This window comes from Hirundo rustica, chromosome 15 (genome assembly GCF_015227805.2).
Source record: "Hirundo rustica isolate bHirRus1 chromosome 15, bHirRus1.pri.v3, whole genome shotgun sequence".
NCBI classification, from domain to species: Eukaryota; Metazoa; Chordata; class Aves; order Passeriformes; family Hirundinidae; genus Hirundo; species Hirundo rustica.
In genome coordinates, this window is record NC_053464.1 from 9,533,255 (window position 1) to 9,560,026 (window position 26,772).

Here is a 26,772-nt window from a genome sequence, read left to right on the forward strand (position 1 = left end):
GTCATAAAACAAATATTAGTTTTCAATGTTTATACATCACGTATATGATTATTTTAAAGAAAATCGTTCCTTTCCAAATTCCAAACTTGTCCGTGCCCGTGTGGAGCCGCGATTCCACCGCTGCTGTGCGGGAGGGGACGGCAGCGCGGCCGGGCCCGGGCCCCGCGGCGGCGTTGTTATGGCTACGGCAGCGCCGCCGCACTGCGCCTGCGCGGGGGACGGGGGCCCGGCACCGGCCCGGTCCGACTGCCCCTCAGCCGGGGCTCTGTGAGGGTTCGGTAAAGGGCTCGGTAAGGGTTCGGTAAAGGGTTCGGCACCAGCCCGGCCCCGCCGCCCTCAGCCGGGGCTCGGTCCTGGCCCGGCCCCGCCGCCCCTCAGCCGGGGCTCGGTAAGGGTTCGGTAAAGGGCTCGGCACTGGCCCGGTCCTACTGCCTCTCAGCCGGGGCTCGGTAAGGGTTCGGTAAAGGGTTCGGCACCAGCCGCCCTCAGCCGGGGCTCGGTAAGGGTTCGGTCCTGGCCCGGTCCCGCCGCCCTCAGCCGGGGTTCGGTAAAGGGCTCGGCACTGGCCCGGTCCCGCCGCCCTCAGCCAGGGCTCGGTAAAGGCTCGGTCCTGGCCCGGTCCCGGCCCGGTCCCACCGCCCCGGCCCTGTCGTCCCCCGCTCGAGTGCCGGTGACAGTGGAGGCTTGTCCCTGCCAGCCCTCGCCGCTGCGGCACTCGAGGGTTGGGTTCTTGCACTACCAAGCGGTGAGACACGGCTGTGATAGGATTGCAGCTCTGTAGGCAGCCCTGCAACCTTCAGGTAGCTCTCAAGCGGCAAAATAACTACAAGATTTGGTGGTTTTGCTGTGCTGTGTTCAGTCTGCAACTCATAACTTGGAAAGCAAGTTAAATCAATAATAGTGCAGGTGTGACTTCCCAGAATTTGCCAAACGCATATTTTTGAGAAATAACTTTCAACTTTTCCATGTAATTAAATCTAAGAGAGAGCTAAAAATCGGGTAAAGAAGGAGTGCGTGGCAAAAGTAAGTCTACTGCCAACACTGCCTTAACATTGGAAGTGTTTTTTTCAACATGGTTTTGATGGGAGGCGTGTAGGTAATTCACAGACATTGCTCCCTGTTAACCTTGAGGCCTGCCTGCCACAAGCTGGCACCACTGGCTTGAGGAATTGCTGTTACAGAGATTACTTTAATAAATGTGTGTGTAATAATCACAGAAATACTGGGTGGTGGTGGAGTTTTTTTGGTAGTTTGTCTGTGTTTTGGGTTTTTTAACTAGTTTATAGGTTTAAAATATGTACTTAAAACAGAAATAAATTCTAATTTTTCAGAAGGGAAGTACACATTTAGACAATTCAGTAGCTATGATAAAAGGCAAGAAGAAAGATGCCAAGAAGAAAGATGCCAAGAAGGGTGGTAAGAAGGCAACTGGTGAGAAGTCAGAAGGATCTCTAGCTGCTACAGCTGAGAGTAGCTTAACAGCGCTGGCAGATTTGCAGAATGAGAGAGTGAGTGAAGAAACTCAGGCAATTCCAGAAGCACCAGAGCCAGGGAAGGAACCACCAGTCGAGCCTGTTCCCCCAATCCACGAGGAGCCTCTTCTTGCTCAAGTGATTGTAGAAAGGTACACTTGTTACAAATACAGCAGTGAAGTAAAGAACTCTCATTTTAGCATCTCTGCTGTAGCCAGTGTCATACAAACACAGATTTGACTTGCTTTGGGGCAGAGAATCAGGTTAGGTTATTCAGACCTAGTAGCAGTGGCACCTTAGGAGATGTACATGTGGAATTCTGCTGCCTTCTTGCATCCTAGAGTGCTGCTGGTGCTCTCTGCCAAAACCCTCCTTCTTTTAGCTTGTTCACCTTCACTTTTGTTAAAGTATACAGGTAACTGGTGAAGAAAACATATCACATAATCTTTAGCTGTTGCTGCCTTTTAATGCTTAAGGCTGCTCATATCTCTTCAAAATATCCTAAACTGAGGAAGCAGGTGAATGGCAATGTTAACAAAATCCTTTTGCATTTCAATGTGATGTTTATATCTAATGTTTCATATAACAGCATGCCTGACTGTAAGGTAGAAAATGCTACCAGTGTGGGTTTTTTTCTTAATTGAAGGAAATATGGGTCTGAGGCAACAGAACAATTATGTGGAATATTACAAGGAAGGTTGAAAAAACCGGAAATTTTCTTGTTCATTGTTCTACACAAGATGCATTAGTTGACCTGTGTATAGACCATGGTAAATCAAAGGTCATTTATGATTGTTTATGTGATTGTTTATGTGATTATATGGTTGTTTATGTGATTTAGATCTATTGGCAGTGACTCAAAATCTTAATCTTTATTTTGCTTTCTTTGTAGTTATGAAGGTGAACAAGTTGATGAATTCTATGAGGGCGAAGGATTTATCTGTTTTGAGGGAGGAAATACATACAAGGTGAGTGTATAAATTACAAAAAATGTAGCAGACTAAGGTGTCTCTGTAGGCTTCAGCTAGGGTAAGAATTAATCTGCAAATGATGCTATTCTCTTCATTTTGAAGGGTCTATTTTCTGGAGGGTGTATGAATGGAGAAGGAACTTACACGTGGGCTGATGGAGTAAAGTACGAGGTAAAGTACAGTTGAAGTTCTCACTGAAAACAGTTGCATCTAGTTAGATGTGCAAATTGAAGGAAAGCAGGTAAGTTGCAGTAATTGGTACAGTACAGGTGGCAACTGTGGAGCTGTGGCAGTGATTTCAATTACAGGCCTGACTTGTCCCAGAAGGTTCGGAAACAGAGAGTCTTAGATTTTAATGTAGTAATTTAATCTTTCAGGGAACATTTACTAAGAATGTGCTGATGTGTACTGGCCGTTATACCTGGAATGATGGCAGTGTTTACGAAGGATCAATCCAAGAGGGACTTAGGCACGGATATGGAATTTTCAGGAGTGGTACTCATCCAATTTCTTACGCTGGTTATTGGTGCAATGGCAAAAGACATGGAAAGGTCAGTAAGAGCTAAATGAGGGCGTGGGCTCGGGTGGTACCTGCAGGAACAGCAAGTGTTACTGTGCAAAGGTTTTGCAAAAGTATTTTGTTCTGTTGCATGGTGTTATGCTGTGTAGACCATTGTTTTTCCTAGGGAGTTTTTCTGAGGTTGTGAATACAGTTAATACTGTAGACCTACTGTTGGAAGTAAAAGTCTGAATGGGTCAGAAAACTGATCTACCTCACACTGAGTACTGTAATTAAGATGCCAAGGTTAGCTCTCTTAAAGTATTTTCAAGAGGTTTGATAAGCATGGTAGGCTTTGATGTAATGCAATAGGATTTGTCTTTTGAATACCTGGTGTTTTCTAAGGTCTTACCTAATATTAATCCAAAGAGCTTGCTTTCTTTAATTAATTGTATCCCTTTAGTTGCTTTCATTACAGTGAATCAAAGTGACCCTACGTATTAGAACATGATTACAAATGTCATATCATTTGTATGTGGTGTTTTATTCATGTAGATGAATACTTAGGTATTTAAACTGACTGTGGTCTTTGTTTCAGGGTACAATTTGTTATGATCAGGAGCAGACCTCCTGGTATTCGGGTGATTGGGTAAATAATGTCAGAGAAGGATGGGGAGTGAGACGGTAAATATGATAACTCTTGTTCTTACCCTCAACATTTTTTATTTTTGTGTATTATGCTACAGTTTCTTGTGTTGTTTAAAGTGGGTACAAATGCTATCATTCCATAGTAGTGTGTACTTTCTGCAGTGGAATGAAGAATGTACAAGCTCTTTGTGATAACAAAACAGACTTCTAGAAGTCTGGTTTTAGGTACAGTATTTCTACTGATCATTCACACAAAAGAACAGCTAGAGACAAAATCCCAAATCAGCTTTAGTAAACCACAATTCAGTACTGAAAAACAAACACACTTGATTGATCTGAGCAGATGAAGCTGCCTTATGAATAAATGACTTATCTATAGAATTATATATAAACAAATATTGTTAATAGCTATGGCAAAGACTTCTTGGGAAAAAGAGTTGGTTAATATTTTTAGTGATTTCTAAGTTAAAAATAGGAGGTAAACAATGGCTACAATAAAGCCTCTGTGTCCATGTCATAATGAGTCAATCTTCAATTTAATGCTTATATTTAGTCTTAATGAATTATTCATTTATTAGCAATGAGGTTTCACATAAACCTTTCATACGATCAGCAGAGAATTTAGTATGAATTAACTTTTATTGGTTTTTTGCAGCTACAGGTCTGGAAATACCTATAAAGGTCAGTGGAAGAAAAATCTACGACATGGATATGGACAAATGAAATGGCTGACAGATAATCAAGAGTATGTAGGACAGTGGGAGTGTGGCATGCAGGTATTGATTTCTTCCGCAGAAACCCTTCTTTAGTTCAGCATCTGTCCACTACTCTAGGAAAGCTAAATAGGGAGTTTTGTGCAGTATCAAAGGAGCTTTGTGTGATTTTTGCTAGTTGAGTTTGCCAGTTGAGATAACAGAAACATGTTCATTCTTGTAAATTGATTCTTTTGTTAGCAATATTCAAATCGTTAAAGGATTTTGATTTAGTCTTATAAAATCTAAATTTCATTCCCTAGTGGAAAATATAAACATTTTTCAATTTAAAAAAAAAAAAAAAGGAAAAGAAGTGTTTGTGACTTAGCTTGAGCTATGACTTCAGCAGTAGGTATGTGTGGCAGTTTATTTCTGTATAAACTTTACTTTTTGTATAGTACTAGACTACACTGTTCACTCTTGGAAAAGTTTTATGATGGAAGACAATTTTGTGGAATTTTCAGTTCCTTCCATTTATTATTCTGTTTCAAAAAGAAGGTGAGTTTCTTGCTCTGTCTTTTCACTCTGCTTAAAATCGTCGAAGAGTCCAGCTTGTGGACCCTCCTAGCTCTGTGGCATGGTGTTCTTCATCTGGCTGTTCAGCACTACAGGAGATGGATTCAGGGAGGAAGGGTGGGTATCTTTAGGAGTCCCATGGCAGAGCTTGCTCAAGTATGTATTGATACAGTGCATCCTCTGGGAGCTTCACCCATGCACCTTTGTAGGATGTAGCTCTGTCCCTGCTTTGAAATGCTGCAGTGATAAGCAGGGGGCTTTTATTTCAGAGAATTGCCAAAGTCTGGACCTATATTTTAAACAAACAATTTTATTTCAGCATGGTTATGGCATCCACACATGGTTTTTGGAGAGAATGGAAATGTCTCAGTATTCTCTACGGAATGAATACATGGGTGATTTTGTAAAAGGCAAGCGCCATGGACATGGGACGTTTATTTATGCTGGTGGAGAAATATACAGTGGAGGATGGGTGCATAATAAGAAGCATGGCATGGTGAGTATTGTCAAAACTACAGACAACAGCAGAGCAAACTGTTCTGCTCTGTATAGTGGATCTCTAGATTTCTGTACAGCAAACTACATTCAGTTTGCAGTGTGGAGGGTATCCCCATCCACACTGCAAAGGGCAGAGAGTCCACTGAAAGCAATAGGAATCCTTCCAAGGACACAGCCTGGCTCTGTGGTTAGATATGTTTTGGGTAGACAAAGATGTATTTCACTGTGGAGATTTTCAGTGCAATAGGTGCATCTTGAGTTTTGCAGTGGCTGGGCAGAATTTCACACTTCCACTGCGAGCTAATGGATTTCAAGCTGTCCTTGCACAGAGAAGTTCTTAAAACCTCTCATAAAACAGACTTTTGGAAAAACTCAGAGTGGAGTGCCACATATGCAACCTAAGGAGTGCAAACAAGTCTTTCTATCTGGGAGGAAAATGCTTTTCAAAATCAAACAGATATTTAGTCAGTCCTTTATCCCAACAATATACCTGTTTAATAGGTGACAAAATGCATTATAAAAGAGAGTAGGAAAAATTATTTTGTGGTATTTTACTTCATATATTGCATTTTATCCAAAATTCTGAAAAGGAAATTTGACTGAGAGAATTAGTGGGTTTGGGTGTTTTTTATCTTTGTTTTATATTTATATTATAATTAATCTGTCTGTAGGGCACAATTATCTTCAAGGACGGGCATGGTTTTCAAGGAAAGTTTGTCAATGATCATTTGGTGTGGTGTCCTGTTCGTCAAGAGACTGCTGTGAAAGCCAAAAACCTGAGGGCCACTAGCAAAAGAGAGCATTCTGGTACTAGTGAGCAGCTTAACAAAACAATTTTTACTCAGTTCACATTTTGTTTCTTTTTACTATAATATGAAACTGTTTGTACATAATCAAGGAACGTAGATAAAAATGGGAGTCATAGCTTTTGCTTCCATGCTGTGTTTCCTGTGAGTGACGCTTGGAGTGGAGTGACACATCCACACCACGACTTGTAATGGATGGAACTGTTGTCTGAAAGTCTCACAGCTTTTGTAATGTCTGCATTTCCTTTGGTTAGGGGCTGATTTGACAAAATTGCTCTTCAGTTGTCATGCTATTGGTTGTGAAATCTCTACCTCTTACTGCAAAGAATATGTTGTTTCAAGTCAGTAATATAAGAAGGAATAACACACATTTTGTTTTTCTGAGTGGTATACATTAAACTTTGTTTTAGTTTGTTCTAACTTATTTTATCGGCTTGTTAGAAAAGACCACAACCATTAATGCCTTGGGAAGGACTTCTATTCTGGGATCAGATATTGATTTGAAGGTATTTCTACTGCTTGACTTGTTGCCAAGGGAAGACAGAGAGAAAGAAGTGGAACAGGTAAGAGTCTACTGTTTGATACTTTCAGTTTTCCTCTCTATTGTGTTTCATACTATTTTATTTCTTGTTTATTTGTTTTAAAGTAACTCCATTAAAGAATTATTTGAAAATTGGAAGGCCATGAAAACAGAAAAGCAAAAAAAAATGAATAGACAATATTGCCCCTTCCCAGCTTCCACTAAAAAAGGCCAATTAAAAAAATGTTAACATATCTGAAAGGGCATTGAGCAACCAGCTTTAGCTACTCTGAGGTTTGTCCTCTGACAGAGGATGATTTATTTTTATCAGTCACCAAAACCCACGTATTAAAACTACTTTTGAGCAGTGCTTTTGTGAACACTTAGCCAGGGATATGCTTTTCTAAGTTGCAAGGTCAAATAATTATCTGCCTAATTACAGGATCAATACAAAATGCTTGCTTTGAGATGATGCTGAAAACATATCCTACTTTATTTAGGCAGAAATAGCTGTGTTGAAGCATATTTCAAAACTGAGAAAAGTCTACTACTTCTACAGTACCTTAGGCTGCAGTCCTTCTCCTGACGGCACTCACCTCATGACTAGGCTGAAGTTCTGGAGGTTTCTGAAGGACTGCGAGTTTCATCTCTCCTCCAAAACTCTCGCTGAGATGGATCGGCTCCTGAGAGGTTTGTGTCCTGAGAGGTTTGTGTGCCTGGTGAGCAGGCTCTAGAATGGAGGAATTTTAATAGCAACTGTGGAGAGTCGGAGTGGCAAGTTCTCCTGGCAGCTCAGCTCTGGGAGTTAGGTGCTCCTGAGTCAGTGCCTCTGTGCCTGTGAGTTCTCAGTGGATCCGTTTACACTTCTCTGGGTACTTCTGGTCCTTAGGTGAGATGATACAAAATTAAAATACGACAAAAAATTGCACTGATGAGCCATCTGTTCAAAAGATGTATTCACCCCTGGTCTTGCCATTGCTATTTAAGAGAGAGAGAGTTTTGTGAGAGTAGGAGAAACAAATACTAATTTTTTTTCAGTGTTCCTAACTTTGGTTTGCGTGTAGTATTTTTTTTTTTTTTTCCTTCCACAGAGCCAGTTAATCAGTCAATTCCCTTTACACATGCAGTGTCCTTAGTATGTGAAGGGTTTAACTTCAACTTTGAATTCCCTTTTATTTTTATATATGCTGAGTGGATGCATTTCTAGAAAGAGAATTGTCCAAGATCCAGCTACAGGTGGAGAGTTCTCCCTTGACCTTTGTTTGGAAGTGCTGCATTGTCTGATTTGAGTCTTCCAGAAGTGTTACGCTGTGATAGGTGCAGATGGAGAGGATAAGAAAGACTGACAAATCAATTTGCCTAGAAGATTTTAATGTACATGAGAACAGTAGAATTTTTTTTTTTTTTTTACATTTTTTAGATGATAAAGCACTTAAGAAAATACATTGTCCAGATGAGATAATTCTGTTTGGAACATTTGTATTCTACCTTCTTTGCCTGGCATTTCATATCTATCATGAAGAGTTCAAGTAAGTTTCATTTTTTAGTGAAATTTATTTCAGTGTCATCAGTTTGAATCTTCCCAGACAAGAGTATTTTTGTTTCAACTGTAGAGACAAAGTTCCTCGTCTGCAGAATTGTTTCCTAGAAATGATGGCCAGGAATGTTCTGCCCTCTGCCTGTCATGTCCAAGGTGAATAATGCTATTTCTTCTGTGTAGAATTCATCAATTAGTATCACATGCATTGCAGTTTTATTGTAACTGTTATTTTTTCCCAATTCATTTTGAAAGGTATCTTATATTCTGGTGTAGAATTCACATCTTTTGCCATGAGCTACTTTGACAAATGCTGGGAAATATATGAAGATTTTTGTAGACCAAGTCCTAGACCTCCATTTGAACCCACAGTGAAGCTGAGGCAATTCCTCTGGATGTTGGATGTAATAATTTTGTTTTGTTTTGTTTTGTTTTGTGTGATTAGATGTGCTTTCTTTGTTCAGTTGATATGAGCCTTTTAAAATAATCCCAGTGGGTTCTGCACAGTTGAAAAGGTGGGAATGAGGTTGTTTGTGCAAACTGTCCAAGGAGCAGTAAAGGAACAATTATCTACTGTTATTTATGCACTTTTTTGGGATTTCAATTCTAATTTTTTACTTTTATCAAATACTAGACAAATGTGTTTAAGGGAATATAAATATTTTTGCTGGTCCCCACTGTGTCTCCCTCTGTCTCATCTATGAAATGTTTATATGAACATATCCTATTGTTAGAACTCAAAGACTGACAGCTATTGAAATAACACTGTAAACTATTCCAATAATGTATTTACTACAAGAAGAGCATGAGATTCTTTAATGGAATTCAGTCATTAGAGGACAGATGAAGATTACTGTGAAGGTAAAGAACAATTCCCACTGATATGCCTGGGGTTTGGGTACTTCACTTTATAAATCTGAGCAATTTTTCATGAAGAAAAAATCAGATTGCAAAATTGTAATTTTTTAGTATTTTTGTTTATGAGCTTTCACCAGCTCTTTTGTAACACTGCTTTTGCAGAGTAGGGAAAGTTCCCATTGGCTTCAATAGGACTGGAATTTCACTCTGCTGTTAATTACGTATATGGAAGTATCACTTGAAACCACTAAGAAATTTTGGCAAAGGCTTGAAAGGGAGGTAGATTAGGTTTGTGGGGGGAATGCCTTCAGTGCTGTTAACATGTAACATTTATTCTTACCCAGGATTTTAAACTTCTCAGCGAAGAATTAACTGCTCCAAGAGTTTTGGGAATTTTTGTCAAAGTTGGTGCCTTTGTACCTGGCATCCATGATGTCAACTTTGAGCTGGAGGTGTGTATGGAAGAAAACTATAGTCCATTGCTACAGGAACAGTTAAAATTGCTTTTAAAAACTGCTGCAAATATTGCCCTACCTGCTGGAGCAGGAGGAAAAGGAATTAATGATTTTTTTAAAAAAAAGAGTACAAACTCGAACCTCTATTGTTGTGTTCCTTTTTTCTGCTTATATAATTTAGTTTAGCTCATGTACTTCTATGTTTTTCTTAATTACCTCAGCACTATCTCAGCATACTTGACCGTTCAGAAAGGTCCTTAGGAGTGTCATAATCCACACAGGGAAATCCCATTTCCAGTGGAGTGCTGCTAGTGATAGCTCTGTCCCTGGGGAGCTGCCTGACAGTGTGGATTGGCAGTGATCACAGAGGGGTTAATCACTGCACTTCCAGCTGCTGTGGCTGGTATGGTAGATCAGTAATTAAGATGTGAACCCACTGATCCTGAAAATCTGGTGATCTAAGAACCCTGATTAGTGCCACCTGAGGTGCTGCCACCGCAGTCAGGTCAAGTAGTGACTGCAGAAGGCTCTAGTGCTACCTGAGAACTGGCCTAGTACAGAGGATTTTCACCCCTGAAGAATTAACTCTTACTTAGCACCAGTCTCTTGTAAATGACATAACTGAATTTGTTTTAAACAGGATCTGATAAACTGAGCACACAATGGAAGTCTTTCTAAGGAATCCATTTTAAACCCACTCTTGGGGTTTCTAGCAGCGTCCCATACAATTAAAATATGATGGTTTAGGTAATAGCTGTAGTTGTGAGTTACTTGTTAGAGAAATTTTACATAGCTCCAGATACAACAAAAATCAGTGCAGTGTTTTTGTTCAGTATGACTTGTATAAAATGTACCACATCATATCCTCTCCTGAATTTTTGAGCTTTGGCTGTTTTCAGTTTTTCTTCAGAAGAAAGATGTTTGTCTAGATAAATGACGCCAGAGAGAACTTCACTACCGTTTCTGAGTTCTTTGCTTGCTCAGGTACATAGGCACATAATGAAGAGACTCTGTAAAAATGAACTAATTTACCACTGCATTTGTTTTACTCTAGATGGTTTTTCTGGAATTTTTTGAAGCTCTTCTTGAATGTGCATTGGTGTATGTAACCGAGGATATGATCCTGAAGAAAGAAGCTCAAGATAATCAGAAAAAAAGTAGCTTGGAAATCAAGGAGTTCTCCAAGGAAACCTCAGCGGTGTCTCCCACAGAACATTCTCTTTCCCAGGTAAAGCTGATGCAGACCTGTCCAGTGTTATGTGTCCACTTAGACAATGAAGTCAGGCCCTGAAAATGTTCTATTTCCTGACCATGGAAATCAATTTCCTCTTTTGCATGAACAAATATTTGATTGGGTCCTTCTGCTCTTTCTCTTTATTGGTTCCTTAAGTTGTAACATCGGCGTAGACAGTTTTAACACATTTGCACATTTTCTTAGATAACTATAAATACATACAGAGTACTTCTGAAGGAGAACTGACAGATTGGTTGGCTGGTGAAAGATATGTATCTTCTGGATTAAACAGAATGTCTAAAATTGCCCTGTAAAAATGGCATTGCAGCTGTTGCATGTAGCAAGCCTTGCTGTTTGCCGGCAGTTGAGCTGTCCTCTTTTTCTTTTTGTTAAAATTCTGAATAAGGATTTTGTAGGTTGTGAGATGTTGCCTGTGACACTGGTTCAATTTGTGTATACAGAGTAGTTGAAAATATAATTTTGAATTTTTATTCTTTGGAATTATGCACAAGATGAAAGTATTTTTATAAATTCAAAAAGTATTCACAAACATAATTTCACAGCCTCAGTGAGCCAGTATTGCCATTGTACATCACCACCTCCCATTCTCTGGCCAGTTATTCCCAGCCTATGCACCCATTCCCTTGCATCACTGCAAGCAGTGACATAGTTGCACAGCGAAGTGGTCCAGTTAAAATTGTAAAAAAAAAAAAAAAAAAAAAAATAAAAAAAATCCTAATTTAAATATAGTACCATTTTTCTTGTGTTACATTTCATTAGTGCACCTACAGCAGAAGTATAATTGGTACAGACATAAATGCTGACATTTCTGAGGCAGCTGAGCTGTGCATTCAGGAGCGGATGAACAACAGATGAACAATATGTAGAGCAACATGTAAGAACAGATGAACAGGTCAAAGAACAGGAGCTTTCATTTTCTGTAGTGCTGTCTTTCCCTAGCTCTGAAATAGGATAATCCTGCTTGTCTGGCTAGTATTGAAGATAAAGTGTTTCCTGGTAATACGTGAAAAGGTGAAACACTCCTGCAGTTTAAATGTTTTGAGATAGGCATGATTGCAGGATGCATTTGGCTGGCAGAATGCTTTGGAGATGGGAATTTGCATGACTCAAAGGGAATTGGGATTTCACTTTGTGATTTGAACATGAGCCCCAGACATTCAGTAACTGAATTTAAAACTTCTTGCCAGCCACCAAGACCTTGTGAAGACACAAAGCTTGCTCATCACTCTTCTCTACTGGGTGAGTACTGTCTAAAGTAGCTATAAAACTATAAAGTGCCTGGAGGAGGTTCACTTTTTCTGCAACTTTCAAAACAATTAAACAGGAGCTGATCATGGAAACAGGTGATGCATTGCACTTACAGAGTGCAGCTCCCTTCAGTTTGGCAATTTGACGAAGTTTATGTTTAGCTTTTCATACCTGCTGTACACAGATAGCTGGGCAAGTTGGAATCTCTGAATTTTCTGTGCTTTTTAATTAGAAGATAGCACTTTTTGTCCTTAAAAATAACTTTAAAGGCTTTTTAAACCTCAATTCTTCCTGTCTCACTCATGTGGGCATGGAAACAGGAGCTTGAACTCTATGTTGCGCCTTCACTAGAAACAAACTTTTCATCATTTCAGTGGTATTTTAACCACAGGTTTGGATTCCAGGTCAGATGACAATCTGTATTTGTTTGTGCTGAAGATCAAACTTGGAATTTCATGCACAGGATTAAAGGTTGAGTAATTTTAATTTTTTTTCTTTGCAATATCAGAAACTCTTCTCTCATTTCCTGTAACTCCTGGAGAAAGCAAAGATGATGTGTCATTGCCCACCAAGGATGTAAAAGAAGACCAAGATTTCCTTCTAGAAAAGGAACTGTCAGGTAAAACAGTCCTACTGTTTTAGGACTTAATACACACACAAGTCTCTTGTAGCTCTTGAATCGTGAAATTTTGTTTGTATAGGCAGATTTCAGCTTGTCACAAGAGGGCAGTAAATGAGCATTAAATGTGGATGAAGATTTTTTTTAAAAAACTTGAAATTTATTTTTTTAAAAGAAAATAAAATTTAATAATTAAATGAGACATTTTAGTACCAACTTACATGATTTCCCCAATTTTAAAAAGCTGTGTTTTATTTGTAGGGCATGTATAAGCTGTATTTTGTATTTACTCTATGACAAGCTCAAGCTGCAAGCCTGCCCATGGAGTATCTTGGAAAATAAAATGTATTACTGCCATACCCTCCTTCTTCTGCTTAAAATAAGAATTATTGTCAGTGGTGTGCCACCACTAGCTGGGATAGATGCCTTATGTTAGGACAGTCCAACATTCAGGCAGAAGAGATGTCAGTAACAGCACTTCGGTATGTTAAGGGTTGTAGGTTTTTGTACCATCCTCCAGCTTTAGCAGATCTCATCTGGATTGGTTCTTATGCTTGTTGAATGTTTTCTGCTGCTGCAGAACTCAAATCCAAGGACAGAGGTAGACAAAGATCTTCCTGTAGTCATCAGCTCTTTTGTTGAAATCTGATAGCTGGAAAGTTACACGTCTTAGAAGCTCTTGTTCAGTCATGTCAGTGTCCTGACATGACAAGGGACACTGGCACACAGCTCTGTCCTTTCAGGTGGTCATGGCTGTTCGTCCCTTCCCCTGGGCACAGGAGTCACAGATACTGAACTGTCATCAGGTTACTGCAGAGGACTCTCATCACTGAATTAAAGGGAAGGGTTCATTGTCTTTTTGTGCCATTCTCAGGGCCAAGTCACTGAAGCCTCCAAAAGGGCTGCCCCCTTTCAGTTCAGTGTCTCACACCTTGCATCTTCTGCACCATGCAGAAAGAAGCCAGACCTTCCCTTTGCAGACTATCAGAGCTGAAATATTGTAGCCCAAAACACACTTGAAATAGGAGTGCCCTGCTAAATAAACACGTTTAATTTACATGTTGCAGATGAGGCAAAAGAAGATAAAGACGAACAAAAGGAGCTATTTAGTTTCTGGATACGTCAGGTGGAAACTTTTTTCACAACTAAGTTCTTCCCTGCTTTTGAGCATGAAAGAGTGCTGAGGGATAAAATAAAAGAAAACAAAAAGCAGGATGCTGAATTAGCTGGGCTGAGAAAGACGCAGGCTGAGGAGCTGGAAAGGTGAGTGTTGAATCTTGTCTGGCAGTACTGTTATCCTTTATCTTCTGCTAACAAAATTACTGAAAATGAGAAGAGTGCTTAAAAAAGTAGCATAGCATCCTGTACCTGGAAAACAAACTCACATGGATTTCATTAGTAACATAGAGAACATAACTCAAGTGCTTTCTGCTGCTGGCTGGCATAACAAATACAGGCTGCTTTCAGGTTACAAACTCGTAGCTCTGGTGTTTACTGGCACTTGGGTCCTGCTCTGTGTAAAGGCAGTTAAGACATATCTGGACTGGAGGGGGTAGTTAAGAGACTTTCGGCCTCTCTAAGCTGTGGCAGTTTATACTGCTCATACTATGACTGGAGCTGGAGTTGCTTAGCCTGTGGAAATGTCTCCCTCCTCTTACAGTACCTTAAATTCAAATTTTGTTCATGCAGACTTATTGCTGAAAAAGAAGTAGAAGAGGCAAAAAGGCGAGAAGCAGCTCTGTTAGAGGAGAGAGCCAAGTCCAGAGGACAAGTCTCAAAGAAAGACATGTCTAGGAAGAGAGTCCTCCCCCGGCCAGGTCTCTAGCTGGGGAAAGAGGCACCCAAGAGAGAACCCTCACCAAAGAAAAGAGGCCCACAAGGCAGCAGAGCCTGAGGAGGAAGAGGCAGAGAAGGCAGCACCCACAGGTACCAAGGCACCTGCTGACAGAAGAAGAAAGAAATCCTCTGCTGGCAACTGCTGAAGCTTCAAGCAAGTATTCTTCAAATAAGGAAAAAAAAATAAAAACAAAGCAAAACATCCCCAGACAATCAACAATTATAGGAAGCTGTAAGAATAGTTCAACAGTATGCACAAGACTTGTGAATGCTGGTTTCAGAGGGAACAGTCTTTTACACCAGGGTTTGGGGTAAAGTAGCAGGAAGTTACATGATGCAAATGAACACAGATGCTCCTAAAGTGTAACAATTATTAGTTTTATTTTTCAGCAAAATATTCACATAACATATCAGAATGGAATGGTACAGATGATTTCAGACTGGTTTTTAATTAGTTTGCACATAAACATTTTTAAAATTTAAAAATTTTATGGTCAGTTTACAGATTTTAGTAGAAATTTTGATTCTTACAAAGCAAGTATTGCTTTACTATTGTCATTATTCCAGTCAATAATATGACTAATAAAGTCTCATGTTGAACAAGTGCCTGACATTGACATCTTCAATAAATCAGCCCTTTGCAGATCAATCCAAGAAGAAAATATTATTAAACTGTGTTGCACAAAGTTTCTTCACTTCTTCTGTTAAAAAAAAAAAATAAAGAAAGAAAGATACATCAGTATTGTATTTTACAGAAACCTCCTCAAGAAAAACCCTGGGTATTGTCATGGAGCATATAATTAAGTTCAAACTTAGAAGAAAAAGCCTCAAGAGTTTCTAATGTAGAATTACACTCAATATTACTCTGTCTTCAGTAGGAGAAAATCAAGTCTGATGTCTCCCACCATCTGAAAGGTGAGTTGTGTCTAAGTGGTTAAGTGTAAATGATGGGCCTCACATCAAACTCTGCAACAGCAGCAGCCTTGGCTTGACATGTAGTTAAGGGAAGTATATTATAACCCCTTTTTTCAGAGAAAGGAGGAATTAGGATGTACTGTTACAGTAAATCAAGTCTGCAAAACTTTTGCTTTGTGTTATTTGCCTAAGTTTATCAGGCACAGGAACACTCATTGACTGGTACTGTATGGTAGGTTTGATGCTGAAAGGCAGTTACAGACTGCCAAGTTTCACAACTCATTCCTCTTTTTAAAAGGTAGGTTGCTAGGCTTTGGTCCTGGCTAAGTATTAATTCTTCCCCATTGTGTAAGCGAGCACATTGCCTCCTGTTAAAATGGAGAGCCCTAGAATTGCTGCAAGATTCCATCAGATTTTTAGAGAAATAGCAATGCAAAAGCTTACTGCATCTTAATGTTGATCCTCACTCTTAGTAAATCATTCTCAAAACCACATGAGAAACAAGACAGCGATGGAGGAGGATCACTGACAGGCCACAATGTGTAAGTAACTAACCCTGGATCGCTGACAAATAAAATCTCAGATGTAAATATATTCATCTCTCATCTGTAATACAACTTTTAAATTACCCCTAAACTAAGCTCACAGTGCTCTTCTCTATTATTTGAAGGAGGAAGAATGACTGATTAATAATTAAGAATGCCTGCTGAACATTTATGCTATCCTTTCACAGCTGGTAATAGGCAGACTAAAACCTCAGGCAAACTCAGCTGCTCTATCAAAGATCAGTCCCACTCTAGATTTCTCATGAGATGGGTTTTGATACTTCTCTAGGGACACGCATTTTAGGAGTAACTGTATTTAAAGGTAATAAGAAACAATCCTTACCATTAACTTCAATCAGATTTACATTTTTCTGATTCAAAATAACATATAGTTCTCGCTGGTCAGACTTTTTCCCAACTACCCAGTAATCACTCATTGCCTTCACAATAATTTCCTCGTCTTCATCAACTCTGAAAGAAGTTTTTAAAATGTAAAGAAGGTAAAAAAATCTGCTTGACAGTAGGCATTACAGACCATGTAATAGTTAAGCATTACCTGGAGAAGTCACTGTTGATGTCACCAAGAATCTTCATGAGGTCAGGGTGAACAGATGCAAGTGATACACTGGGTGTTTTCCTCATGTGAATGGTACTTTTCTCTGCCAGGTTCATGTGATTGAAATATATAAACTTAAACTGAGGTTCCTTCTCAGCCCTAGGAAGATTTAAAAAGAAAAAAAAGAAAAAAAAATAAAGTGATTTGTGAATGCCAACATGCTCCATAGGCACAGGCTTCCCAGAGACTGGGTAGTGAGCTAGTGCAAAGCTAACTTAGCCTGGACTTACCTTCACTTTGAAAAGACTTGTGAGATTGAAATTCATTTTAACACACTTTAAAAAAAACAAAAGACAACCAAGCCTGCAGAATCAGCCAGTGTTTCCCCTCCTGCCACTCAGGCTGCCAGTAAACACACACAGGGGAGTCTGAAGGCCTTGTCCCACTTCCCAGTAGTAATTCATTTGCATTTTCTAATGAGCTGGTTTTTTTCTCTGGCCCCATTTTGTTCCTGCTGCTCTCCGCTACGCCAGTCCAAGCTGATTTGAATGGATCCTGGGTCTTTAATTTGAGCAATAAGTCATCTTCTATTCATGTCTTTGTTATTTGCTACAACCAAGAGGACAAACTCTTCCTTGATCCAGGCAATTAGATTTCCCTGCAATCATTTGTGTGAGACTAAGTAAGAGACTATTTTCAAACTCCTGCCTTGGCAGTCTTCCACTATTTCCTCTTTTATGAAGTTATATAAAAACCTAGAGCTGTAATTTTTTGTAGAAGTCACAAGAAATTCAGACTGACCAAAACCTGGCTGCAGCAATTGGTACTTGAGGCAATGAATTATTTACAACCAGGAGATGGTGTGATGACACCACTCCCCTTAGCAAACAACCAGATACCCCTGCTCTCTGTCACACACATGCATCAGTGTCAAGGAACTGTATCATGTTTTCAGGACACCACAGCATTAAACTTTTAAAGAGTTAAAGCTGCCAAAGCCAGTCCCAGATGACATTTAAAATCCCCAAGTTTAATGATTTAGTAGATTGGCACAATTTCAAGCACATCCTATTCTATCCTGTGCGATTTTGCTGATTTGGGATGGTACCACTTAAGTTCAGTCACACACCCATCTTTGGTTGAATTCCTTTTATGTTGCCATATGGGAATACTGTTCTGCTTCCCCAACTAATAAATCTATCAAAAACTAAATGCAATTTTATTGCAAGCCAGCTGCAGTTCTAAGTGAAGTGTATTTTCCAGAGCATTAGCATACTTTCTCTTTTGACTGTTTGTTGCCCCTCAAGTAATTGCCTTAGTCCTGCAAATTACAAAAATAAAGGACCTTTTTTTCCTCACCTACTACACATGGCAACATTTCAAGAAGCAGTAATTCTGGAAAAGTCCTCAACTGTAAACCAAATAACTTACTCACTAAAATTCCTAGTTCAGCCAGACAATAAACATTTGTTCCTAAATTAGTAACATCTATTCAGGGAGACCTAAATATGCAATAGCATCCACTTTATAAACACTTAAGATACAGAAAAGTAGACAAGCATTATTTTAAGTACATCATTAATGCTTTCAAAATTTGGGCTCATGTTACCATTATTTAAGCAGTTAATTTAACCTAACTTTTCACCAACTAATGAGGGAATGCAGCAGGAAAAGGAGCGTGGTACAAACCCTGATATTCTCTTGTTGATGTTGTATTGTTCACAGATGTCTGATGCCAAGACTGTGAGCTGAGGCCCAACAATGCTGTCCAGTTTTCTGCAAAACTCCAGCGTGGGTGGAATTGAAGCTGTGTCAGGCAGAGAAAAGGGAGAGGTGAGATTCTCTCCTCACAGCTGATGGTACAGTTTCTGTAGTGGACAAATTTCTCCCATAATTAAAACTTCAGGGGTGATTTTGAATGTGTTTAACTAAAGCAGTACGTAGTCATTTTATTGTGCAAAATGAGTTACTTGTACCACTGGAACAAAGATAAAAGACTGAAAAAAGCACTCATGGAAAACAGACTCCAAAAACAAATTAAGGTATTTTTCAAGAGTAAAACAAGCTGCTTTTCAAAGTATTTTACATATAAAAGTCTTGGTAAATAACTGATGCTAATAGGAACTTACCATCAATCATAAAGCAGACAGCTGCACTCATGGCCTGGAACAAAATAAAAGCAAAAAAACCCATTTACAATGGATTACTTTAACTAACTCAAATAGATGACAATACTTCAGTGAGGTCACATCCAGGTGAGAAGAGATCTAAATATATTTTTGAAAGGTAACACTTCAACTGGATAATCTTTTTGCAGTCCTGCACAACACAGGTAAGCTATGATTTTAAAATTCAGCCCAGTTAAAAGTTTAAGTTGTAGACGAAAGATAAAACTTGGCAAAAATGCACTTTATACAAAGATATCTGCAAGAAACTCCCATTTAATGTAAGAACAAAATATTTTTTGTTTTATTGATTAATCCCATATAAAGCCAGGCATGAAATCCCTTAAAGCAACTGAAAGCTGGTATTTTGTTTTAATAAAACAATTGCTTGTTTTGGACAGGGTACAGGAGACGGGAAAAGAGAATTCAGGCTTTGAAGCTTGTTGCTAGAAATGCCAGTTTTCTGCCTCTTTGCTTTAACCTGGCATTATTCATGCACCTTTCTATCCAATTCCTAAGTACTTCGCATCATTGTCACCTTCATTCCATAGAGATTCCTAATTCTGTGCAGTAATTGCAGAGGAAACTGTAATACCTTATAAACAATTAAGTGAAGCTCTTCATAAGTGTCATCAGTGTTAACAAATATTTTGGGGAAACGGCATTTTGTTTCTGGATCATTAAGATTTAAAGGTCCAGTAAGAAACCTAGAAAAGAATTCAACAGGTCAGATGTGATGTGATAAATTCTTGTATTTCAGTTTCTTGAATTTAACAGATGTTCTTTGAACTTGCAATTAGGAGTTCTCATGTCCAAACCCACAATTATGCAAAATAATGTTGCCTGCTTAGGTACAGAATTCCTTACTGACATGCTGAGTACAGAGGAAGAACAAATAGATAAATCCTAGATTAAATCTACACCTTTGTCTGGAGTGCTTGACTGAAAAGAAATGACTGGAACAATTCCCAAATTTGTCATACAGTGCATTAAGAACAATGGAAGGAAAAATAAATATGCAGTAATATTAATGAAGCATTTTCTCTTTTTTCCAAGGGTCGAGTTTTACATTTCACCCTCTGGAATGAACTGTGTGTAGAATATGTACTCAAAATACACACACTCCTCCCAAATGTTTTGTCCTGGGGGGAAGAAGCAGAGATGGTGACAGTAAAACAGGACCTACCTTCCATAGTGTTGGAGATTTCCTGGCATTTCAGCACGTATTGGAGAATCCCTTCCCGCTAACTGAGGTGTCATGGGGAAAAGAAACATAAAGGAAAAACTAGCTTAGAGGCAGAGAGAAGAGAGATTTCTCTTTGGTATTTTAGCCTTTAGTACCAGATAAACAGGAAGAAAAAACCAAAAACACGCAACCACCTTCCCCCTGAAAACCCCCAGCCCAACTACCTCAGGCTCCATGTGCCTTGGAAACAGAGATGTTGTGAGATATTTGTACAAAATTCTCATGTCATCTTGCTCCAGTCCACTCCTAGAACATTGTGGGGAAAAAGAAACAAATGATGTTTGTGCTGCACTTCAGATCACACATTTTCCTCTAACTAGCTCAGATCAGTGCCTTTTTTACTGAATGGCAGCCTGATTCACGTTTTTCATGTTTTCTCATTTTCATCCAACACTGTCACTAATTTAAAAGCTTCTCTTTTATGACATTTACTCATAGGATTAGAAATTGAAGACAACAAAAGAATTACTGAAGTACCTACCAGATAAGCTGGTCATTGTAGAGAAATGCAGTGTACTTGACTATGTTCAGGCTTTCTTCCATTCTATTAATAAATGACTGAATTTTCAAGTAAGTCATTTTATCCAGTGGAAAGAAGCTGATTCCACAAAACACATCCAGCAGATCACAAGACTGTAAGTGCAGTGTCTGCAAATACTGAGAAGACAACAACAGTTGGCTTTTAGAATTCAGAAAACAGCCAACACGTAGATTTAAATGACAAATTTGAGTCTAATCCCCAACAATCTGGAGTAAAAATCAAAGAAAAAATTCCTTCCAGCGCTGCTTGTCTGACACACTCCTTCATGTGGGGACAGACTGTTTACAAAGGTTCGCAGTGACAGGACAAGGGTTTCAGACTGAAGGAGGCTCAGTTTAGGTGAGATATGACAAAGGAGTTTTTTACAGTGAGGGTGCTCACACACTGGCACTGCCCCATCCCTGGAAACATTCCTGGCCAGGTTGGACAAAGCTCTGAGTAATCTGATCTAGTTGAAGATGTCTCTGTTCATAGCAGGGGGTTGGCCTAGGTGATCTTTAAGGTACCTTCTAACTCAAACCATTCTGTGATTCCATGTGTGAGTGCATGAATGTAATTCCAGGTGTCACTTTGCTTTTATTTAATCATTATGAAAACAGCTTTTAAGGAAAGTTCAAGATCTTTTGAGAGCATAAGCAAGCAAAGCCTATCTTACTGATATTTAATTTCAGATTCAGCTGTAGAAACAGGAACAGATGCTTTCAATGTGTAATGGAATAAATAATTTCCATTATTCACTTTCTTGATAGACTGTAACCCTTAGCAAGAGATGGCAAGTGGTCTGTGGAAGATGCTTTATCCAATGGCTCCCTCTACAGTCACTTCACATTACCCAATGCCCACAAGTAATACAGACCAACAGATCTCTGTCCCAGCTTGTAGGTCTCTCTGTTTTAGCACTAAAAATTTATGACTTTCTTTTTTGCAAAGGTCTGCTTTTAATTTAGTCTGGACAGTAGCACACACCAGCTCATCATGGTAATTCTTGTGCCAGTTGTGTTTATTCTGGAGTCTACCACAAGTCTTACAAAAAAACAAGCAAAACCCTCCCCAAATCCACAAGCAAAGCCTGTACTTTTGTTTACACAACATTGTGCCATTCTAAAAATCTGTTAAAAGAACAAAATTTTAAACACCATTATGCAGTGTCTACACTCCATCATTATCTGAGATCTCAATACCACAAAAGCACAAACTGCTGACAGCAGTCCTGTTTCCTTGCTTGCAAACAAGAAAAATGGGGGCAGGCAGGCAATTTTCAAGTGTGATGAAACTTTTCATGTAGGAACTCAAAATTCTGCCAGATGAGACTACTCAGTTACTTTATGTGAAAAATAGATTTTGCTTTTCATCCTTTCACTAAAACATCAGCTATGAAATGACATTCTGAAGACAATTTACAATGCATGCAATATTTCCTGAAGCCTTCTCAGGACTGGCTACTAATTCCACATGGGCAGTGGAATAGGGGGGAGAAGTTAAAAAATGCATCTATTCACTACTTCACAGTACTAGAGGACTAAGCCTGTGCATGCAGGTTGTGGAATCTCCACCCCTGGATGTTTTCAAGTCTCAACCACCCAAAGTATTGGGCAGGAGAGTTTAAATTCAGTGTTACCCTGCTTTAAGTAGGAGGCTGAACTGGATGACCTCCCCAAATTCCTTCTAACCTCAATGAACCTTCAAGTGTCGCTCAAACAGGTCTGTGCAAACTGTTATCACAGTAACCAATTCAAACATGAAAGCAGAACTTTGAAAGAAGGAACACAATTCCATTGAAAAAAGATCCAACAGTTAAGTTGTTCCATCAAGCCATAACCACACTTGTGGTTCAACTCCATTTAAAGAACTTACTCTGTCAGAAAAAGCAGGAAGTATTTGACAAAATGAGTAACCACATACTTTGTGTTGACTCTATGTCTTTTCCACTGCCTGTGTTTTATAGTCACATTGCTGCCCCTTTTTCTTCTCTTGTGTTTTATTTCCAGTGCAGAATCACACTGTATGTGCCTGAAAAGTAAGATCTTACCCGATGGAAGAATTTCTCTAGTCTCTCCTTCAGCATCTTCACACCCCCATCTTCCATGGCTTTCAGGAACGTGCCATTGAAAAGCTAACAGTTTAAAGGAAAAAAATCAATTGGGTAATTATTTACATTAATTTCTTGTAGCTTGGCTATGAATATAGATTACAACACAGCTCCTATTCCTCAATGTACTCCACATCAATCCAAATGTATCCCTTCTTTATTGAAAAAACATTTAGATTTGCAGAGTCTGGGTTTATATACTTGCAGAGGCAAGTATTTATGTGTCATTGACGTATCTCATGCTCTTGTTTTGTAAAAGGCCTTGGGCCTCCAGTGTTAACCCTACCTTGTACATGCTGTAGCACTGCTGGAGAACTGAACTATAAACCTTGTCCTGCAGGAAAGAGAGCAGCACATCAGTAGGAGCAGAGGCAGAATTACAAGTATTTTGGCTGAGCTACACATAACATGTTTTCAAAGAGGCAGCAAAGACACAAGTCGGAGAAATCAATCTCTGGAAAGTTAAATGGCATTTTCAGTCAGCATCTAGAAATGTCTCTATACTTATAAAGTATGATTTCAATAAAGGGAGTCCCTTCCCCCCTCACATTTAGTACCAAAAGCACCTTAAGAACTCGTGCCAAGGATTCCAGTTACAAACAACGCCCATCCCTGAGGCCAGTGAAAATGAACCTCTGACAGCTCTCTCTTCATCCAAATCAAAGGCTGAAGAACGTAGGACACTACAGCAGGTTTTATGGGGCTGAGACCTTAACCCAGATCAAAAAAGGGCTATTTTATCTGGCAAAATAGAGCCCCATGACTCCAATCCTTTTCTTAGGACACAGAGAGGAACAAAAGTAATGCACACTGTAATGAACAGAGGCTGGATAACCAACCAGCTTTTTAATTATTATTCCACCCTGTCAAATGCTCTTCCTGTATACAATTGAACAGACCTAACGATACTGCAGCTTGGACAAGAAATCCCATCATAGTTAAGAGTTTTTTGCTTTTCCAGATTATTAGTAAATATTACTAGCAGTCTTAAAAAAGTAGTAACATGTATACTGGCACCTAATAAAAATACATAGGTTTAAGAACTTAATTAAACAAAGTGATCCTCCTAAGAAATAATCAACTACTCCAAGCTAAAAGTCTCACAGCCGTATATTTCACCAGTGTTTATTGAATGATCTTGAACTGTTCTCTGGATAATTCTCTATCTTGTGTTCTTTCTTTAAACTTTTCTGAAAAGTACTTTGCCCTTTTTCTATTTATAGGGATAGGTATAGATATATATAAATCAATTTGACAACAGTTCAAGAAGAATTAAACTAAGATATTTCTGGAAGTACTCTTAAAAATACAACATAACCATTTAAAAAAAAAAAAAAAGGAAAGTTCATTATTACCAGCAATTCTTCTTCCTGATATTCATAGACTGGCTTTCCATCTTTGTGTTTTTCTATTATGGGATTCCGTACAACCTAGGAAGTGGAACAGGCTGGTATTAGACAATGCAGAATGCATTGAGAACGTTGCAGGATGGTGTTTTAGGAATATGCATATCACGTGCATAAGTACCATGACCATCCAGAAGTTTTCTTCAGGTTCATGGAAAAACTGTCTATTCTTCTGTGTATGTAGGGATTTTGCAGGTTTTGTTGGGCTAAATGTCCTGGAAAGAAAACATATATGTAGATATAGATATTTATACATACAACAAGAAGACATATAACTGAGATATTTAAAATACAGTGCTTGTGTCAAAACAACTACCCATGCAGACTTCCTACCTCGTGAACTGCACTATAGCTTCACATAGCCCCACATTTCTGATTTTTTCATTCTTTTCTACTTCATTTGGGTGATAGAAGAGAATCTTCTTTTCTTCCTAAAATTTGAAAACAGAATCCAAGCAAATTCATTTTAACAAAATCAACAAATATTGAGTTCATGGTTTGCTTATTTTTTAATGCCTTAATAACCTAGTCAGAAATTTATTTTGTACCAAAATGGGCTTCCGTAATAATGGATAAAAGGCATATTAAGCACACTTAAGCCGTCAGTCATCCCCATGATATGTCAAAGTATTTTGTAAATTGAAAGCTTTTGAAATCACAGTCACTTCTCAGCCTGTTCAAAGCAAGGCGAGCTTCAGACCCAGCTCAAAGCATGGCAAGCTTCTAAAGCAGCTCAGATTGCTCCAGGCCTTGTCCAGTCATGTGTTCAATACCTCCAGAGATAGGAATCCCACAACTTTCCAGCCCTGCTCTGATGTTAGATCACTTCACTGTGAAGAATTTTTTTTCCTGTCTCATCAGAATTTCTCTTCATCCATTCTTATTCTTTCACTTCAAGAACCCAACTCAATCATCCACCACCATCCTTCAGGCAGGTCAGCCTGCCTTCTGCTCCCTTTCCACATTGTCTCTCCTCCAGGCTGCACAAATGCAGTTATCAATGGCTCCTCTGATACGCCACAGATGGCATCCCTCTGACTGACTCAGGGGTTCTCCACTAGGCTATTTCAGTTTGCCCGTATTTTTCCTACTCTGCGAATCCCTGGAGGAATACAGCACCTGCCAGCAACCTCACATGTGCTGGACAGAGGGGAAGCCTTGGCTTGGCTGGACCTGCTGAGCCACCCTCCCTCCCACAGCCACAAGCGCTCGCTGCTGATTCACGTAGGACCTGTTGTTCACAGACTCCCTGGTCCTGTTTTGCAGAGCTGCTCCCAACCATTCCCCCCTGACCCGCCACGGTGAGCTGGATTATTCCACCCCACAGACGGGCCTTTGCTGAGCTCCACGAAGTTTCTGCCGGCCCAGTCCCCAGCTCGCTGAGGGTCCCTGCGAACAGCACCCACCTCATCCTCCAGGAAACAACAGCTTCCCCCGGTCTGGAGTCACCCAGAGTGCTGAGGGCACGCTCAGCCTCCTCAACCTGTCACTGCCAAGTATGTAAGTACACTGCTCTGTTCAAAAACTGTTAAAGCTGAACGTAAACCACACAGCACGCTGTTACCTAAAGCTAGTGACTAGAGCTTCTTGGCTCTCCTAAGGGACACAATGGCGAATAAACACTAGCAGTAACTTGACTGTAACCAAGTTAAACAGTAACCTTTCTACCATATTGTGTCTACGTCGAGAAAGTTATTTTTATACAAAATCAGTGCATCAGTAGAACAGTTGCTGACTGTCCAGTCCCCCATCTACAACATACGCCGTGCTGCTGACAACACCTGCGGTTACTGTTTCTTTTCGGGCTGAAGCAGTGACAGACCCCAATGGGGGCGGCAGTCGTCCCCGGCCCCGCGGGTACCCAAATGCCAGGCGGGGATGCGGCGGCCGCGGGCCGGGAAAGCCTCATCTGCGACCGCCTTTGTCCGGGGCCGCTCCGCAGGGACAGCGCCGAGCCCGCACACGCTGCGGCCCGGCCTCGGGCACGGAGGCACCGCCGCGCCTTCCCCGCATCCCCGGGCGCCACATCCCCCCGCTACCTCGCCCTCCTTGGGCCCCAGCTTGGGGTTGTAGATGAAGAAACTGAGGAGTGTCGGAGCGAGCTGCTTCTCCTGGCCGGCCGCCCCCGCCGCCGCCATCCTGAGCCTGGGGCCGGCAGCCGCCAGACACCATCGGGGATCGGCCAGAGGCCGCCGCGGCACCGGCACCGGCCCCGCCGCGCTTCCAGCGGCCCCGGCCCGGCCGCGGTTCCGCCTCCGCGCCCCGGAAGCGCAGCAGCGGCCGGGAAGCGCTCCCGGCCCGGGCGCCCCGCAGCGCCCCCAACGGCGGGCGCGGGAACGGCGGGAAGGGGAGACTGTGCCCGGCGTTCCCTCAGGCAGGGGCCGTGCCCGGCGTTCCCTCAGCCGGAGCCTGTGTCCGCCGTTCCCTCAGCCGGAGCCTGTGCCCGGCGTTCCCTCAGCCGGAGCCTGTGCCCGGCGTCCCTCAGGCAGGGGCCGTGCCCGCCGTTCCCTCAGCCGGAGCCTGTGTCCGCCGTTCCCACAGGCAGGGGCCGTGCCCGGCGTTCCCTCAGGCGGAGCCTGTGCCCGCCGTTCCCTCAGGCGGAGCCTGTGCCCGCCGTTCCCTCAGCCGGAGCCTGTGCCCGGCGTTCCCTCAGCCGGAGCCTGTGTCCGCCGTTCCCTCAGCCGGAGCCTGTGCCCGCCGTTCCCTCAGCCGGAGCCTGTGCCCGGCGTTCCCTCAGCCGGAGCCTGTGCCCGGCGTCCCTCAGGCAGGGGCCGTGCCCGCCGTTCCCTCAGCCGGAGCCTGTGTCCGCCGTTCCCACA

General features: G+C 40.8%; 2 protein-coding genes across 3 annotated transcripts; one reads left to right on the top strand and one right to left on the bottom strand.

Moving 5' to 3' along the window:
• Positions 1-307: 307 nt before the first annotated feature.
• Positions 308-14,875, top strand: LOC120759690 (radial spoke head 10 homolog B-like). Its single transcript, XM_040079207.2, has 20 exons — positions 308-388; positions 1,332-1,624; positions 2,365-2,440; positions 2,546-2,614; positions 2,821-2,994; positions 3,541-3,626; positions 4,246-4,366; positions 5,178-5,354; positions 6,028-6,163; positions 6,604-6,725; positions 7,183-7,372; positions 8,103-8,211; positions 8,296-8,375; positions 8,475-8,623; positions 9,422-9,529; positions 10,587-10,760; positions 11,975-12,026; positions 12,544-12,654; positions 13,722-13,917; positions 14,344-14,875. The coding sequence occupies exons 2-20, from the start codon at positions 1,365-1,367 to the stop codon at positions 14,477-14,479; spliced, it is 2,526 nt and encodes an 841-aa protein (XP_039935141.1). The 5' UTR covers positions 308-388; positions 1,332-1,364; the 3' UTR covers positions 14,480-14,875.
• On the bottom strand, positions 14,848-26,184 carry CCZ1 (CCZ1 homolog, vacuolar protein trafficking and biogenesis associated). 2 transcript variants are annotated; one of them, XM_058422587.1, is made up of 15 exons: positions 25,993-26,184; positions 24,287-24,384; positions 24,075-24,168; positions 23,903-23,977; positions 22,834-22,881; positions 22,488-22,571; positions 20,399-20,574; positions 20,082-20,163; positions 19,858-19,919; positions 19,267-19,378; positions 18,636-18,669; positions 18,196-18,313; positions 16,507-16,665; positions 16,294-16,421; positions 14,848-15,188 (listed from the first exon to the last, which is right to left on the bottom strand). In XM_058422587.1, the coding sequence occupies exons 1-15, from the start codon at positions 26,089-26,091 to the stop codon at positions 15,136-15,138; spliced, it is 1,422 nt and encodes a 473-aa protein (XP_058278570.1). In that variant the 5' UTR covers positions 26,092-26,184; the 3' UTR covers positions 14,848-15,135. The 2 variants fall into 2 exon arrangements, with proteins under 2 accessions (XP_058278570.1, XP_039935142.1); XM_040079208.2 differs by having other exon boundaries at positions 14,848-15,191.
• Between the last annotated feature and the right edge of the window lie 588 nt (positions 26,185-26,772).